The sequence below is a fragment of the Clarias gariepinus genome, chromosome 1, assembly GCF_024256425.1.
Source record: "Clarias gariepinus isolate MV-2021 ecotype Netherlands chromosome 1, CGAR_prim_01v2, whole genome shotgun sequence".
NCBI classification, from domain to species: Eukaryota; Metazoa; Chordata; class Actinopteri; order Siluriformes; family Clariidae; genus Clarias; species Clarias gariepinus.
The window spans coordinates 33,859,138-33,877,285 of record NC_071100.1 but is presented as its reverse complement, the minus strand read 5'-3'; the positions used below and the strand labels follow the sequence as shown (position 1 = coordinate 33,877,285).

The following is an 18,148-nucleotide window of genomic DNA, read 5'->3' as shown; positions in this document are numbered from 1 at the left end:
GTAGGTCGCCTCGCTGGCGGGCAGCGCACGGAGCTGTAACTTGCTCCGGTGCCTGCACTATTTCACTGGAGGAATCCCCTCTGAGGTCCAGTGCCGGAACCTGAAACGCGCCGTTCCACTCCGGCCGCCGCTCTTTGCTCGTGCTGGCCCTGTCAGGGAGGGTTTTCTTCCTCCGTAGCTGCTCTGCTACTCGGCGGCCTACTCTAATCCTCCGGATTTCCTCCGGGGTGCGCTCTAACCCGCTACTCTCCATCCCACTTCTGACACCAATTGTAGTGTTTTCCACCGCTACGCAGGAACTTGGAGAGGCGAGTGAGCATCCTTGCTGCCCAATGCAAATGGCTGGGAGTATTTTAATCGCTTTATCACACAAACAGCACATTGACAATCCACAGGCACTACACATATAATCACAAGACATACTTCTAACCACACACACACACACCGGGCCGTAGCCACTAACCAAAACAGCCTTTCCCAACAGGGTGAACACACAACAACCCCTCCCGCAAAGCATGATGGTCCCAATCGAAACCCCGCCCACGCCACAATATTAATGTTTAACAAAAATACAGAAACATCAGAATACACATAGGAATAAATGAAATGACATATATAATACCGAATGTTTCCTTATATTTCGTTCCTCTGCAATTAACATGCCGACGTTAAACCGTTATTGTTGCACTATGGTTCTCTGATGTTATTTTAATTTACTTGTATTAACGATCCATTTCTTTGTGTGTCATTATTTAGTTTCGAGTGTCCGATAAAGAAAATAAAGATTGAATAAATCAATTAAGAAAAGCATGAATTAGAATAGGTACTTTTCTAATATTTTCCACTAATTCCCTCCCGTTCATTGCGCCCCACCTGCCATGTCTGTATTCCCCACTAGTGGTCGCCCCACACTTTGAGAACCACTGACTTAAACAAAGGGAAGAACATTTACCGGGTATTAATTTACATTTCAGTGCTACAATTAGGTACATTTGAAGTAATTTTACAAAAACAATTAGAAGGTTTCTGATCATCTAAATAATGAAGTGTTCTCATTCAGTTCATCTTTACTCTAGCTTCCTGTTTGCTCTGTTCTGCTGGATGAAACTCCTCCCAGTAACCTAACCCAGTGTCCCTTATCAGCTCTAAAGGAAACGAAACACAAGCAGGTAGTCTTCAGTTCTGTCCTTGTCGATACTCAACGCTCAAAATACATAAGTATGTTTTTCTAAGTCATTTTATATTCATGACTGTTTGATTTATATTGTTTTTTGTGTAAGAATACATAATGAATAATGAATAAGCTTAAGTAAGAGAGGCGACCTCATATTAGTGTTTTCACTCGGCTTATCTATGTAATTTTAGGTTTCCTTTTTAATTATATATTTTTATTATATGAATATTTTTGTAAACAGTTGGAAACAGAGACCAGTTTGAGAAAACAAAAGTGAGTAGAAACAACCAGTGGTAGCAGGAGGAATAATGTACAGCAAAATCATTTCAGCCAGTAGTTTTCTTACCCCAATTTACAACCATTCTTAGATTAGTCATATTTATGGATATTCCATAACGAGAGTCAGTTAGAATATACAGTGGTGGACAATAGTATTAGGAGAACATGTAGGAGAATCATCTCACTGTGCACAAAACAGGTGATGTCACTAATTAGTTCTCACCTAAAAGTTCTGCTTATTATAATCAGATGGATTAGTTAATCGATAAAACAGATGCCGGGGTGTCTACCTCTGCACTAAATAGCTAAAAATAGTTATTTTGAGTGATGTGGACATTTGTTTTTGACAGTTTTATTCTAATCATAATGATCATTTTAAAAAGTGAAAATGGCATTAAATAATTGATTTTCACTTTTCTCCAGTTTGGGAAGCCTTAAAATAAGTTAGAAACTGATAAAGGACACAATCAAACTAATCTGGCTACACATCTGGAAAACACCAAAGCCATCTTAAAATAATATATTTATGTACATGGTTTGAACTAACATTAAATTTATTAAAATTATTTTTGTAAGAAACCTCTTTCACAATTATGCACAATATGTAGTATTGTGTATTATATTACTGATGCCGGATAAGGCGGTATAAAAGATGAGTGAATGAGTGAGATATTAATCTTTAGCAATATTAACAGAAAGTTCATAGGAAGTTTATTAATGACAATAATCTTGGATGAATTACCAGCAGCTAAATCTGTCTCTATTATTATTGTTAGTAATTCTTCCACTTAGACTGTGGCCAAAGTCTAGCTTTATGGGCAAGGCATTATTTACACTAGGTTGACATAATGATTAACAAACTTAGCCTCATTATACCTGATGATAACAAATTCAGACTGCTTACTGGTTATTTTTTGTTCTTTATTTCATATGCTGAATGAAGATGTTCGAAAAGGCTGTGCTTTAAGGTTGATTTAAATTCAACGTATAGAAGACACAAAATATACTACCATGAACACAACTGTTTGTTGAAATATTTTCCATAGATGATGCTAACAAATTATTCCTATTGTTAAATTTTTCTACTAAATCTTCCTATAGATCAAATAATTTAAATCACTTGTAATTTGTACCAATACACAAGTCAACAATTTGACCTCAGATTAAGATAACTCCATTTAATTATTATTATTATTATTATTATTATTTTTTTTTTTTTTTAATGAAGCAAGAAGCAGGGTCGGCAAATTAGATCAAGGTGTGGTGGACATCAAAGCTTTTTAATCCAAATGATTGTTGATTATGAAAAACATAAGAGCAATACAATAACTGTAGTTTACAGCACTGTCAGCCTCCTCCAGTTTCAATTTTACAAACACACAGACAATAAACACATCAAAGAAAGAACATGAGTGCTATGCTGAGGCTGCCATCAGCAGCGCCGTCTTGGGGAAGAATTAGCGGTAATAAAAATGTGTAAATGTTTTTTCTCTTGGCTTCAACAGTCACCATTAACCCACTGAATAGTCTTGTCAGCCTATTGTTTTGGACAGGAAGTGGCTTCATTAACATGACAGAAAGAAACGTTGTTTGCTACTGTAGTAAAGCTGGTGCCCATGTTCTTTAGTGGTTTGCAAATTAAATGCTTTCTTATAGACATTGTTGTGTGTCAGAGAATAATAATTTACCAAAATGATAAAAGTCTGAAAATGGACCCCACCACATACAGTACACACACACACACACCAAACAAACCAGTCAAACTGTTTTACATTCAGAAATTGTTTCACTTGGAAATTATTTGTAAAGTTAGGAACCTTTTTAAATTTTTACGAAAGCATTACACAAACAGAGGATTGTAATAGTTGGCTATTATAAGTAAATGTATGTTATAATTTTAAAATTTTGTGAACTAATCAGGCTATTCCTGATATTACTGTACCTCCCATGTTTCTAGCATCATGCATGTTTATCTAAAATGTAAAATGTGTGGTGGTACAGTGAGGACGTTGTAGTAATAACATGCCACCATAATTTACCTCAACAGAACATACGAGGATCTATGGCATTCCAAGCACAATTTTCTGTTCCTGTTGGAATTCCTGTTCAAATTCCTCTTTCACTTCCTGTTCAAGTTAGGCCAAGAGTAACAGATACAGTGATACAATGTATTATTAACAACAAACTAAATAAATTGAAGAAACAAGTTAGACGGATAAATATTAATGGACTGTACCCTTATGCAGAGTGGAATGATGATGTTACTCTACTGACAGCAGCAGTTATATGTGGGAATGAAGAGATTTGTAACTTTTTACTGAGAGAAAATGCGGATCCCAACATAGTATCCACCAATGGCCTAACATCTCTGCAATATGCTACAAGTACACCTGGAATTCCACTGACTATTGTTAGAAGATTAATTGCTGCAAAAGCTAATCCAAATGGTCATCAAAAAATGTTTACACCATTACAGTTCGCTGCCCACAACGACAGAGCGGACATGTTCAAAGCACTAACAGATGCTGGTGCTGATCCTCAAAAGAATTATGGGATTAATCCTAATTTAGATAAAAAAGTAGAGGAACTTTTTAATAAGTTACCTTCAGGAAACGAAGCTGTAGAAAAGTGTAAAATGTTTTTCAATTTCACTGCTGCAGTTCCCAAAAAATCTGAGCGAGAGGTGTTTAACTTATGTAGGGAACATTTCCTAGAGGAACATCCTTTTAACCATCTTGTGCTTTTTGAACTATATTTTAATGTTGTGGGCAAATTAGCAGAACAGTATCGTCAATCTAGCATTAAGTGGTTGAAAGACTCCAATAAAGCAGACATCTACATCAATGGATTTATCGAACGCTTCCCCAGAATTGCTTTTGAACATAGGATAAGGGCGCTGAACACCTTACATGCTGTAATGTGCATGATGAGAGAAATATCCCCTCAAATATTTAATGCGATTGTACCCATTCTGACCAACTGTTTACAGCCCACAAATGGAATGGAGGGAATCGTGTTCAATCCCATAATACTTAGTACTCTCTGTGTAGGTATGGACAAGTCATCAAAACAAAAATCCACTGATGATCTTAACTCTGCTGTTCTTGAAGAGTTATGCAACGCTCTTATCCCTTTCACTGATCCTAACTGCCCAGTTGATACCAGCATTTGTGCTTACCGTTTGTTTGCTACTCTATATGAGTTTGTCCCAGAACACATTCATACATGTGGATTAACTTCAGTGCCTGAGAAGGTTCTTTTTAATGTAGATATAGGTATAGATGATGTAATTAAAGAGAAATTGCAAAGACTGGATACAAATCTCAGAAAACCCCAAAGCACAAGGGCTGTAGATAGGTCAAGTGAAGCAGCAGAAAGCATTACATCAAGGAAGAAGAAAAAGAAGAAAAAGAAGAGAAAAGACAATCAACAAGAGACAAGTTTAAAAGAAGATGATGTACAAGAATCAAGTCTTGATTTGGACATTGCAAAGACTTCAGTTGAGGAGTCAGTTTCCACTGTGCGTCCATGTGCAGTGCACACTGAGGGTTTGCCAACGGTAAGAAAATGGTTTCCAGTCAGCAAGCGTTGGAAGCCCAAGCTAGAGAAACTTGCTAGCATCGACGCAAGTATGGTTTATCGCCTGGGGAACCTCACAATCGGCAATAGCCCTGAATTTGAGATAGCTAAAGGAAGTGATGGAACACGGGTTTTCCTTGGCCTGAAAGATGATGGCACTGAAGTAGCTGTCAAAAGAATGTACAGGTCCGAATATCAAGACCTCAAAAATGAGGAACAAAATCTACGGATTCCGCAACTGGGAAGAGATTGTATTATTCAATATGTGGACTTTGCGGAGGACGACAATTTTGGATATCTTGTGCTTCAACTTTGTGAATACACCCTGGAGGAATACATCCAAGACCATTTGCCAGAAGACAGTTTTCAGCAGCAACAGGTCCTGAAGAATATTGTAAAAGAAGTGCTCTGTAGCCTAAAAGTTCTTCACAGCCAAGATACCAAAGTGCTTCATCGAGACATCAAACCTCAAAATGTTCTGATTGGTAAGAATAATATTAATTATCAGTAACATCAGTAATTATTCATATAATTATAATATATTATTTGGTGGATAATTCTTCAGTTGACGTTTAACTGTAGCACATTAATGTTTTTTATTATGATTATTTAACAGATATAAGTGGAAAGGCAAAATTAGCTGATCTTGGCATAAGTCGAAGACTGAAGCTGGAGGAAACGACTTGTCGCACTGCTGCTGCTGGAACGAAGTACTGGAAAGCCAGAGAGACTCTTGAAGAGGACAGTAACACTGGCTACAAGAGGAGTTCTGATATTCAGGTGCTGTGTATTAAATATTCATATAAAATAATCATTTATAGTTTTTAATGTTATTTGGTATGTATTTGGTTTTAATTGTTATTTTTTTAGGTTGCGGGAATGTTGGTGTATTACATCCTCTCTCGTGGACACCATCCATTTGGCACAGGTCCCCGATGTGAGGCTAATATTCTTGATGGGAAGTACTCCTTGGAACACCTGGAAGATGAGATGGCAAAAGACTTAGTGGAGTGGATGATCAGCCATGAGCCAAAAGACAGACCCACTATAGAGCAGACCCTTTACCACCCATTCTTTTGGACAGATGCATGGTAAGACATAACTAACAAAACACTAATTAAATTACAAATATTACATAAAATAACGTTACCTAAAATATTAAAAATGTTATTTTTTTTTTTACCACACTTAATTGCCCATAGTTAAGAGAATACGTGTTTAATATGAGTGTGTATGAAACCCTGTAATTTGGTAAATTCATCTGCTTTGTTCCCAGTGTTTTGGGGATTACTGTAGCTCTGTGTCCACCATGACTGTTACCTTGGTTGTCTTCTCAAAAGTTTCTACATTAAAAAATGTACTATAAAGAAGCAGTAAAAAGTAATTAATCTTCTTCTTCCTTGTCTTTCGGCTGTTTCCTTTCAGGTGTCGCCACAGCAAATCATTTGCCTCTATCTAACCCTATCCTCTGCATTTTCTTCTCTCACACCAACTAACTTCATGTCCTCTTTTACTGCATCCATAAATCTCCTCTTTGGTCTTCCTCTAGACCTCCTGCCTGGCAGTTCTAACCTCAGCATCCTTCTACCGATATATTCACCATCTCTCCTCTGAACATGTCCAAACCACCTCAATCTGGCCTCTCTGACTTTATCTTCAAAACATCTAATGTGAGTTGTCCCTCTGATGAACTCATTCTTGATCCTATCCATCCTTGTCACTCCCAAAGAGAACCTCAACATCTTCAGTTCTGCTACCTCCAACTCTGCCTCCTGTCTTTTCTTCAGCGCCACTGTCTCTAAGCCGTAGAGCATCGCTGGTCTTACCACTGTCCTGTACACCTTTCCTTTCATTCTCGCTGAAACTCATTTATTGCACAACACACGTGACACTTTTCTCTACCTATTCCACCCTGCCTGTACCTGCTTCTTTACCTCCTTTCCACCTCCATTGCTCTGGACCGTTATTCCTAAGTACTTAAAGTCCTGCACCTTCTTTACCTCTGCTCCCTGTAGCCTCACCATTCCTCTTGGGTTCCTCTCATTCACACACATGTATTTTGTCTTGCTGAGGCTAACCTTCATTCCTCTGCTTTCCAGAGCATACCCCCACCTTTCAAATTTTCCTCCACGTGTTCCCTGCTCTCACTTTAAAGCACAATGTCATATACAAACATCATTATCCATGGAGACTTCACCTGTCATCCTGTCCATCACCAGAGCAAACAAAAAGGGGCTCAGAACAGATCCTTGATGCAGACCCACCTCCACCATAAACTCTTCTCTTCCCCCTACAGCATATCTCACCACTGTCTTACAGCTCTCCTACAGTACATGTCCTCCACCATCCTAACATACTTCTTTGCCACTACAGACTTCCTCATACAATACCACAGCTCCTCTCTCGGCACCCTGTGGTACACTTTCTCTAAATCTACAAAGACACAATGCAACTCTTTATTACCTTCTCTGTACTTCTCCATCCTCAAAGCAAATACTGCATCTCATGTACTTTTTCTAGGCATGAAACCATATTGCTGCTCACAAATGCTCACCTCTGCCCTTAACCTAGCTCCCACTACTCTTTCCCACAGCTTCATTGTCTGGCTCATTAGCTTTATGCCTCTATAGTTGCCACAGCTCTGCACTTCTTCCTTGTTCGTAAAAATCAGCACCAATAAACTTCTCCTCCATTCCTCTGGAATCCTCTCACTCTCCCAGATCTTGTTAAACAAACTAGTCAGAAACTCTATTGCACTCTACACCTCTCCTAAGCACTTCCATACCTCCACAGGTATGTCATCAGGACCAACACCCTTTCCACTCTTCATCCTCTTCAACGCCCTTCTCACTTTTACTAATATTTTCTACTTCCAGTAAAAAAGTAATTAATAAAAGGGCAATAATCTGTGTGACGACCCTTTGCTTACTATATAGTCTCAAATACAATTTATTCAGTTTTATAAGGAAATTAGCTGCTTAATTTAATTTTTTTGTATTTTGGTCACAAAATTAATTCACAGTCTGATTTAAGTTAAAAAAAAAGGTACGTGAAGAACTGAATTTGATAGTGTTTAATTTTTTTGTTAGCATCTTACAAAAATTGTAATACAGATTGAATTTGCATATTTGCTAATTTACATTAAATTTTTCCCTGGTTTTATAAAAGGACGGCATTTGTTTTTTAATACTCATACACTTCTTAATATAATTTACTACAAATATCTATACCCCCGAGGTTGTAATTTCTCTGGATGCTGAGAAAGCATTTGATAAGGTTGAGTGTGAATACTTGTTTGCAGTATTAAAGAAATTTGGGTTTGGGGATAAACTTATGTCCTGGATTCGCCTCCTTTACAAGTCTCCGCAAACTAGTGTTCACACCAATGATATAAGCTCTAATTATTTATCCACTCTTGGATGTGGTACCCATCAGGGGTTCCCACTGCTTATTGCCCTTGCTATTGAACCATTATCTGTTAAGTTTAGATCTTCTCTAGCTTTTTAAGGTATTATTTCATAATGGGTTGGAGCACAAATTATCCCTACTGTATATGCTGATGACTTGTGGTTACTGTATATGTGACTGATCCTGCAGCCTCTATTTATGTTTTTTTAACTGTTTTGGTTAATTCTTCAGGATATAAACAAAATTTGCATAAGAGTGAGCATTAACCAGTCAATAACAGTGCTTTACAACATCAACATCTAAACTTGCTTTTCAAACTCAATTGTTCAGGCTTTAAATATCTTGGAATTACAGTGACTCGTTTTCCATCTGATCTTTCCCATGCCAGCTTTTCCTCTCTTATTTCTGATGTAAAATATGATATTTAGAGATGGAGCAATTCACCTTTTTCTTCAACTGGAAAAATCAATGCAGTTAAAATGCACCATTTTTTCCTAAATTACTTAATTTTTTTCAATCACTTCCTTTATTTCTTCCTAAACCTTCCTAAAACCTTATTAGAGACCTTATTACAGAGATGTAAACTTACTGTAGTGGTGGACTAATTCTGCCTAATTTTAAAATATACTACTGGCTGCACACATTCACAAATAAACTTTTTGGATAAACTTATCTAAATCCCCATGATGCAAATAAGAGTTACTGTCTTGTAGATCATCCTCTATATTAGCTCTACTTTAAACTTCCTTTCCAATAAAACCTGCTCAATACACTGATAATCCAGTGGTACTCACGATTTGGTATCAGTTTAGACGTCACTTTACAGTAAATTTGGAACTGGGTCGACAATAGAAAGTTTTTTAAATGTATTTTTAAACTATACAGAAAGAACAAAAGAAAACACAACAAAAAAGGACACAAAACTAAACTTCCCAACCCCCGAAAACCATACATAAACATAAGAATACTGTACCAATCAGATTAACATTTTGTTATAATTTGTATAATGATGGAGTATTTAAAAGTTTTGCTAGTCTTCCCTTGGAGTATAAGCTGCCTGCAGCTCATTTCTTTTGTTACCTACAAGTTTGTAACTTTATATCTAAGTGCCATATCGCAAGCAGCCCTGAGAGAGCCTGATCACATTTAACCCATATCAGCGAGGTGTAATTTTAAGAATATATAATTTTATCTTATCATTTGGTAATTGTAAAATCACTAAAACCAGGACTGCTTGGAAAAATTTATTGGGATTGCAGTTGAGTGAGGAATGTTGGGAGAAAGCCATAGACAGGATACACTCCTGTCTGTCTGTCTGTCTGTCTTTCTTTGGTTATGTTTGGGGAGGGGGGAAGTTTGTTTGAAATAAATAATATACTTAAATAATATATTAATAAATAATATACTTAATTCAGTTATATTTTATATGTTTGTATATGATAATTGTTTAATAAAAATATATAGCAATAAATAAATACATTTCTTTTCAAACTTCACAAACTGAATTTTGCATGTTGTGTTGGTTTTCCTAATTTTTAGGAAGCTGGAATATCTAAAAAAGCTGGGGAATGAAAAGGATGTGGAAAACTGCCGCAACGCTGACACGAACCTCCTTTCCGCTATAGAGGGTATTACAGCAGGGAAAAGCTTCTCAGACTGGAAATCAAAAGTTAGTCCAATCAGATTTCACTCTTTAATACTGATTCATGTCTCTCAAATATGTTACAGCAGACAATACTGATGTACCACTGTGATTTAATAAACATGTTTAAATTACATTTCAGTTGTTACATTTTGGTCAGGAAATATGTGCAATAGTGTTTTTGAAACTAATCTTGAAACAATAAATTTGGTAGTTACAACAGTGTTTGAATAAGAGAGCTGCTATAAGCAGCTGTTATGAAAATTTACAACCTGTTTAAGCTTTTTTTATTATGAGAGATTATATCATACACTAGCCTGCATCAGTGATCGGTCACAATATTGGATGAAGGGCAAGGCATAGGCGCAGAGGTTAAGACTTTAAAGTATTTTAATGATATAAAGAAAACAGAAACAAACTAATCAGGAATGAACAAAACATAAATCTATGGCTCAAAACATTAACAGGACAGAACAGGACAAAACAAAACAGAACAGCATTTCACCAATAACCAAACAGAACAGATTAACAAAATAGCACAAGAGGATAGATCAACAAAACCGCAGAAAACAGTTGCAAGACAAAGAACTAACTCAAAAACATGGTTACTTAAAGCCAAACTACAGTAATTAGTCATTGCATTCTGGGAAACGCAGAAAAAAAAAAAAAACACAAAAAAGTCTCCAAACGGTTATACCTGATAGTATTGGTATCATAGTATGTTAGTATTTGGCTTACTATATCACTTGTTTCTTCACAGTTGCCCTCCGAGCTTGTGCAAAAACTGGATGGTAAGAAAAAGGCCTACCCGGAGAACACACTCGGCCTGCTGCGCTTCATACGGAATCTACATGAGCATTAGTGAGTTGTGTAAGGAATATACAATACTGATATAATTTTTTGTACTATTTTTTATTCATTTTGTTCTGTCTAAAAAGCCATGAAGATGCCAAGGAGATACATTTGATGACAATATTCCCTGACCTTTTTGGAAATGCTTACAAGTTTGCTGAAAAGAGAGGATGGAACACCAGTGCAAATGTTACAGAATGGCTTCAGGCAGTTCCACCAATTTGGACATAACCGTACAGCATGTAGTTAACACTAATCACTTTTTGTAGACAACGTTTTACAGGTTGCCATTAATTGTGAAACATGTCGTTAAAAGTGGCCTTTTTTAAATTATTTGTTAATTATTTGTTTACCTTTCAAATCACAAAATCATTTAATCCATTGGCTATCTTAAAAGATTGTTATGAGGTAATATTTCAAACCTGTTTCAAACTACGTTCAAATTGTTTAACTAAAAAAGTCTGAATTTTACCCCAGGCAAATTAAGCCACTTCATTTATTTAGATTTTCAGTTGGTGTCTTTTTTTCAGTTGGTGTCTTTACTTTTCTGTTTTTTACTTTTTACTGTAATATATAACAAATTAAACTCAAACAAATGCCATTTATGTTAGTATTCCACGTTTTAAATAACTTAAGACCAAGAATTTAAACTGCACAGGGAAAAAATTATAATTTTGTTAGATTAGCCATATTTTATAAAATCACTCATCTCTTTTTGAATGACAGAGCAGTGAATAAGAAAATGAATGTTTAAATTCAATTTATTAATCATTTAATTTTAAAATTAAGATTACACTTGTCGTTACACTCTAAAAATTAAGGTCTTATGAGACAGGCATACAAGAACGTCCAAAGATTAAAGACTGTACGTTTGAAGTTTTATCTAACTTTTCAACATTGGAGCAATTCAAGAGAGTATAGTTTAAATATACGTATCCTTTCAATACATTCTCATTTGATTTACCATCGATAGTAAAAAGCTTTTTTTTTTAGCTTTCAGGGCAGCATGTAGATATTTGAGCATAACATTACTGATCTTATACAAATTGGGAAAAATGTTAAATGGAGGCATTTGATCAACCCACGATGTCTTTCAATAAAAATGGACATTTTTCAATAAAGTTTTAAAATGATGGCTGTACATTTGAAATCATGGTTTTATCAGGTATGTTAATGTAGAAACTTTTTTTAAAATATATATATTTATTAATTTTACATTTGAATAACAACCAACAGACTAAAGACATAACAGCTACACATTTAACAAAACACCTAAAAGAAATACACCAAAAATAAAACAATTGCGCACATACCCTTAGAAAAAAAAAATAATTAAAATAAATAAATAAATAAATGGGCTGGCATTTATTATACAATAAATGTATAATATGCATCAGTACGCTGTGAACAGTTAAATGTGGACAATGGTCCTGTCTTTGAGATTTTCCAGATAGGCAGGAAATGGACCACCAAATTTGTAATTTTTTTAACAAGGATTTAGATTGTGTGTAGACACCATTTCCAAAATCAAACTTCGAAAAAATAGAGGAAATTGAGATTTCCGGTTAAAATTAGTCTGTTTGGCGATGTTGATACCAAACATCAAATATTGCTAATTCAGCATGCGGACCAAGATCTTTGCCATATGCTTTGAAAAACAAAAAAAGAATATCCGACCAATATCCTGCCAGTGTATGACAATGCCAGAAAATAAGACGAACCTTCACTCTAAAAAACGCTGGGTTGTTTTTTCTACCCAAGCGCTGGGTTGCCTCTGTTGGGTCATTTTTCTGGGTTATTTACAGAGAGTTGGGTAGTTTTTGTGTAACCCAGCTGCCAAAGTCGGACCCTGCAAAACCTTGCGGGACATTGGATGGTCACTCACAGTGCCTAACACCAAACTACATAGGAGAGATAGGATGTTCTACACCTTTGACACAAATATACAATGTTATACATAAAAAACCTAACATACAGATTAATGTTTTGGTTCCGCATTATACTCTCGTGAGACTGCGCTCCCAAATCGCAAGGGGAATCCCGGCGACGAGTCAGCTGACCTTGTTTAAATGCAGCCCAGGGAAGACAACGCTACATGGTGTTTACTGCACTCTTGAACAGACACCATTTTGTCTCAGAGCTGTACTGGACTGTGAACTCACATTAAAACCGGTGAGGGCGACTAATTTCTCCTGCACCCCCAGCCCCCCCTCCCAAACACACACACACACAGAATATACCGGACTTACATACTGAAAACTCAGGTTATTTGTTCCACAACCCCCCAAAAAATTAATATATAAAAATATTTAATACAAAATATAAAGTAAAAATATAACAATCTAACCTGCAACTTTAACTTAACTTTTGAAAAAGTAAAAATAAAACCAGACGGATAAGCGTTTCCGTTATTGTTTGTGTGTGCTGTGTATGTGTGCGTGTGTTTGTGAACGCACGCACTGTGTATATGTGTGTATGTTTGTACGTGCACACACTATGTATGTGATAACGTGTGTGAAGCTAAAGTAAAACAAGAGGAAGAATGACTGCCTCCCGCCTCCCTCCTCTCTCATTTAAGAGGCCGGAGGACTACTGTGCGGGCCAACTTTCACACACACACAGACACACAAACAGAAACACTGCCTCATCAGGAAAATAAACAAGAAATCTCTCTAATGACACTCGAGCACGCGCACTAATGGAATCACTGCTATAATGTATAAATGAAACAAATGAACCTGCACTTTACCTTTGAAAAGAATCAAGACAGAGCAGTGTTTCTGTTAGAGTGTATGTGTGTGTGGAGACGAGAGGAAGAGGGAAGTGGCACGCTGTCCAATGATGCATGCACACACACACTAACGGAATCAGTGCAGGCTGACAGAGAGAAAGAGAAAATAGATCTTTAACCTCTCTAATAAGATTTGCTTTAGCTTAACGCGAATACACACGTGTGTTATAATTAACACTTGTTTGACAGATGTTAATATGGAGTCCAGTTAGTTATTGAAAACTCAGGTAGACTTGTATGAACTATCGAACTGTCAAGTCCTCAGAGAAACAGCTGCCAACACCAGTCGAGGCCAGAACCGTCTTCTAGGAAGCGAGAACCTAAAAAAAAGCGTTACATAGTCTAGATGTGAAGACCTGAATGCTTGGATAACTTTTCCCAGATGGCAGCAGGGTGAAGAGTGTATGTGAGGGGTGTGTATGTTCAAGCACAATGCTGGTGGATTTGCGAATGCAATGTGTGGTGTAGATGTCTATGATAGAGAGGAGAAAGACCCAGATGATATTCCCAGCTGTCATTACAAGTAAAGTTAAATATTTCAAGCCTTTTTTGTTGTAATTTTAATGATTTTGACATATAACTCAATGTATTAGAATATTTCACACTTTGAGTAAATTACTATTCATACAGCATAAATACTGTGTATCTCTCGGTCTAGTTTAGTATATGCATGGTGAAGGCTGCTGACTTAACAGTTGTCCAGAAGTTGATCATCAACACCCTCCACAAGGAAGGTAATCTGAAGGCGGTGCTGAATTGAAGCATATTAATGGAAATTTAATTAAAAGGTAAACTTGTGGTAGGAAAAGTCGTACAAGCTACAGGGACAACAACAGCATTAAAGGGCCATTGTCAAGCAAAGCTAAGTCAAGACTTTGGGAGGGCTATACAAGAAGAGGATTAATGCTGAAGTCAGTCTATCAAGAGACATTAGGCATACATGTAGTTTCCTAAAGCATAATAAACATATTCAATTCAATTCCATTCAATTTTATTTATATAGCGCTTTTAACAATGGTCATTGTCTCAAAGCAGCTTCACAAAAATGAAAGATTATTATTATTTTTTTTAAAGAAAATATTTGGAAGTGTGTATGTGTGAGAAAAATGTGTCTAGATTATGAGATGAATGAATGATGAATGAAATGTGTCTGATGAGCAAGCCAAGGGTGACGGTGACGGTGGCAAAGGAAAAACTCCCTGAGCAATAGGAAGAAACCTTGAGAGGAACCAGACTCAATCAGGAAACCCCTTCTTCCTCTGGGTGATAACAGCACAGGGAGTCAGTAGGTGCAGAGGGCAGATGGGGTCTGTGTCACGGGAAGCACAGGAGCAGCATGTGTAGCTCCAACTTTGGATCCAATTCAATTTTATTTATATAGCGCTTTTAACAATGGTCATTGTCTCCAAGTACTTTACAAAAATGCAAGAAATTCATAAAATAATAATAATAATAATAATAATAATAATTATAATAATAATAACAATAATAATAATAATAAATTGTGTATGTGTGAGAAAAATGTGTCTAGATAATAATAAGATAAATGAATGAAATGTCTCTAATGAGCAAGCCAAGGGTGACGGCGACAGTGGCAAGGAAAAACTCCCTGAGATGGCAATAGGAAGAAACCTGGAGAGAAACCAGACTCAACAGCGAACCCATCCTCATTTGGGTGTTAACAGATAGAGATGATATAACATCATGTGTGTTATGCAGCTGAAAGTACAATATAACAGAAATTCTTTAAATTAACATGTAGTCCAGTTCAGCATAGGGATGAGTCAGTAGGTGCAGAGGGCAGATGGGGTCTGGATCACTGGGAGCACAGGAGCAGGATGTGTAGCTGAACAGGTAGCCAGTGCAGGGATGATAATATTGGGGTTATATGATCATATTTTCTGGATCTAGTGACAACCCTGGCGGCTACATTTTGGACTAACTGAAGCTTGTTTATTGAGGATGCAGGACAACCACCTAGTAATGCATTACAATAGTCCAGTCTGGAGGTCATGAATGCATGAACTAGCTTTTCTGCATCAGATACAGTTAAGATGTCCCTAAGTTTGGCAATATTTCTAAGATGGAAAAAGGCTGTTTTTGTCATATTGGAAATATGATTTTTTAAAGGACAAGTTACTGTCTAATATTACGCCCAGGTCTTTTACTGTTGAGCTGGTAGTAACAGTACATCCTTCTAAACGCAGGCTGAATTGTGAAAGCTGTTGTGTGCTGGTTTTGGGGCCGATGAGTAATATCTCTGTCTTGTCTGAGTTAGGTAAAAGAAAGTTATTGGTCATCCAATATTTTATGTCCTGGACACATTCGGTTAATCTAGACAATTTAGGTATTTCGTCTGGTTTTGTTGAGATATATAATTGGGTATTATCAGCATAACAATGGAAACTAATCCCATCTCTTCTAATGATGTTACCCAACGGAAGCATGTTTATTGAGAACAGCAGAGGTCCTAAAACTGAACCTTGTGGGACCCCATATTTCGTTGGCATTACACCAGACGGTTCTCCAGTTAGATCTACAAAATGGTATCGATCAGACAGGTATGATCTAAACCATTTTAATGCCTGTCTCTGAATACCTATGTGATTTTGTAAGCGATCTATGAGAATATTATGATCTATAGTGTCAAATGCAGCACTAAGATCAAGCAAGACTAGTATTGTACTAGTATAGCAAGACAATGTATTTCATTGAGTGCAACATTAATGATGAGCACTTCAAATAAGTTAAACCTGGGCCTTATTTTCTGTGTAACAGTGAGTACATTATTGTAGATAGTGGCGACACCACCACCGCGACCAGTTAGACAGGGCTCGTGCTTATAAAAATATCCTGACGGAGTAGACTCATTTAGACCAATATATTCATTTGGTTTAAGCCAGGTTTCGGTAAGGCAGAGTGCGTCAAGGCAATAATCTGATATTATTTCATTAACAATAAGTGCTTTAGGCACAAAGGATCTAATGTTGAGAAGTCCAAACTTTAGAGGTAGATTTCAATTACTTATTTGGCCTTTTTCTGGTTTAATGGTTATCAGATTGTCTCGGCTGGATTTAACGAATTTATTCTTTTTAAGATTGTAACCATTTTTAAAGACAAATAATCTACTGAACCTCTTAAATTAAAAATTAAGGCAGTTCTGAAGGGGAAAGGGGGTCAAACACCGTATTAGTATGGTGTTCCTAATAATCTTTTAGGTGAGTGTGTATATATATATATATATATATATATATATATATATATATATATATACAATGTTTTTTTTATTAATCACTTGGATTAATCATTCATTCTGACAGCACTAATGTTTATTGTAGACAACCATACAAGGGTAATTGTTACTAAGCCTGCCCTGGGTACACTAATTGTCTTATATGTTGCCCTCACAGATTCCTGCAGCTAAGCTTAGATGTACACATATATGGGTCTTTAATATATTTGCATTGTACTAAAATGCATTCTTTTTCAATTGCCATATACGGTATCCCAAATCACTATGGCCGTTAAAAAAATACAACAAAAAAAAAATCGGGAGTATAGTCTTCCACAATATAATTCTGCTGACTGCGGTATTCCAGCTTCCCTCTCTGCCGTGCCTCCCAAATCAGAAGGTCTTTAACCTGATATGGGTGTACACGGAGAATGACCGGCCGAGGTCTCTGTCCTGAAGCGGGTTTGAAAGAAGGTATACAGTTAGGTCTATCAATCTCAGACAGGGATGGCAGCCTTTCACTCCCAAACACCTCGCACAAGAATTTGGAAAAGAACTCGGTAGGCCGTCCACCTTCAGTAGCTTCTGGAAGACCCAGGATATGTAGATTTTGTCTCCTGTTTTGGCCTTTTAGGTCTATGACTTTGCCCGGTAACTTTTCCTGAAGTTGTTTTCCTGAAGACTGGAGCGGATGTTTTTCAACTCTAACAATGTTCTTTTTATTTCAATTGTTAGCTAGTTCCGGTGATGCCCTCAAATTATTGGCTGTGACTCGAGGTTCTTTCTTTACGTCAATAAGGAGTCTTTGTTGGGCTTTTGGGGTCGTTTTGACTAGTAGTATTTTCTTAACAAGACTGCAGGTATGCTAACAGCTGACTCCATCTTCCCCCTCTTTTTTTAGGTCATTAAATCAAGGATTCACATACTTTTCCCACTAGCACTATACTTTTACCACTAGAACAACTTTATGGTTGTTTTCAATAAAAACATGAACGATTAGACCACATTTTATGACAAATTAATGCAGAAATTCCAAAAGGTTTTGAGCCCCGCCAATCAGCTAGGTATTTGTTATTCATTTGACCTGACAGTGGTCATATTGTTATGGCTGATCAGTGTACATGTCGTAATAGGTCTGTACATACGGTGCACTGCTTTTTCGCGCCCTTTCTGTTTGCTAAAAACAATCTA

General features: G+C 36.7%; 1 protein-coding gene across 1 annotated transcript; it reads left to right on the top strand.

The window, feature by feature from the left end:
* Positions 1-1,131: 1,131 nt before the first annotated feature.
* On the top strand, positions 1,132-11,267 carry LOC128519252 (uncharacterized). Its single transcript, XM_053492918.1, has 7 exons — positions 1,132-1,218; positions 3,501-5,517; positions 5,649-5,812; positions 5,903-6,123; positions 9,980-10,109; positions 10,843-10,943; positions 11,021-11,267. Exons 2-7 carry the CDS (start codon positions 3,516-3,518, stop codon positions 11,163-11,165), a joined length of 2,763 nt encoding a protein of 920 aa, XP_053348893.1. The 5' UTR covers positions 1,132-1,218; positions 3,501-3,515; the 3' UTR covers positions 11,166-11,267.
* The last annotated feature ends 6,881 nt before the right edge of the window (positions 11,268-18,148 follow it).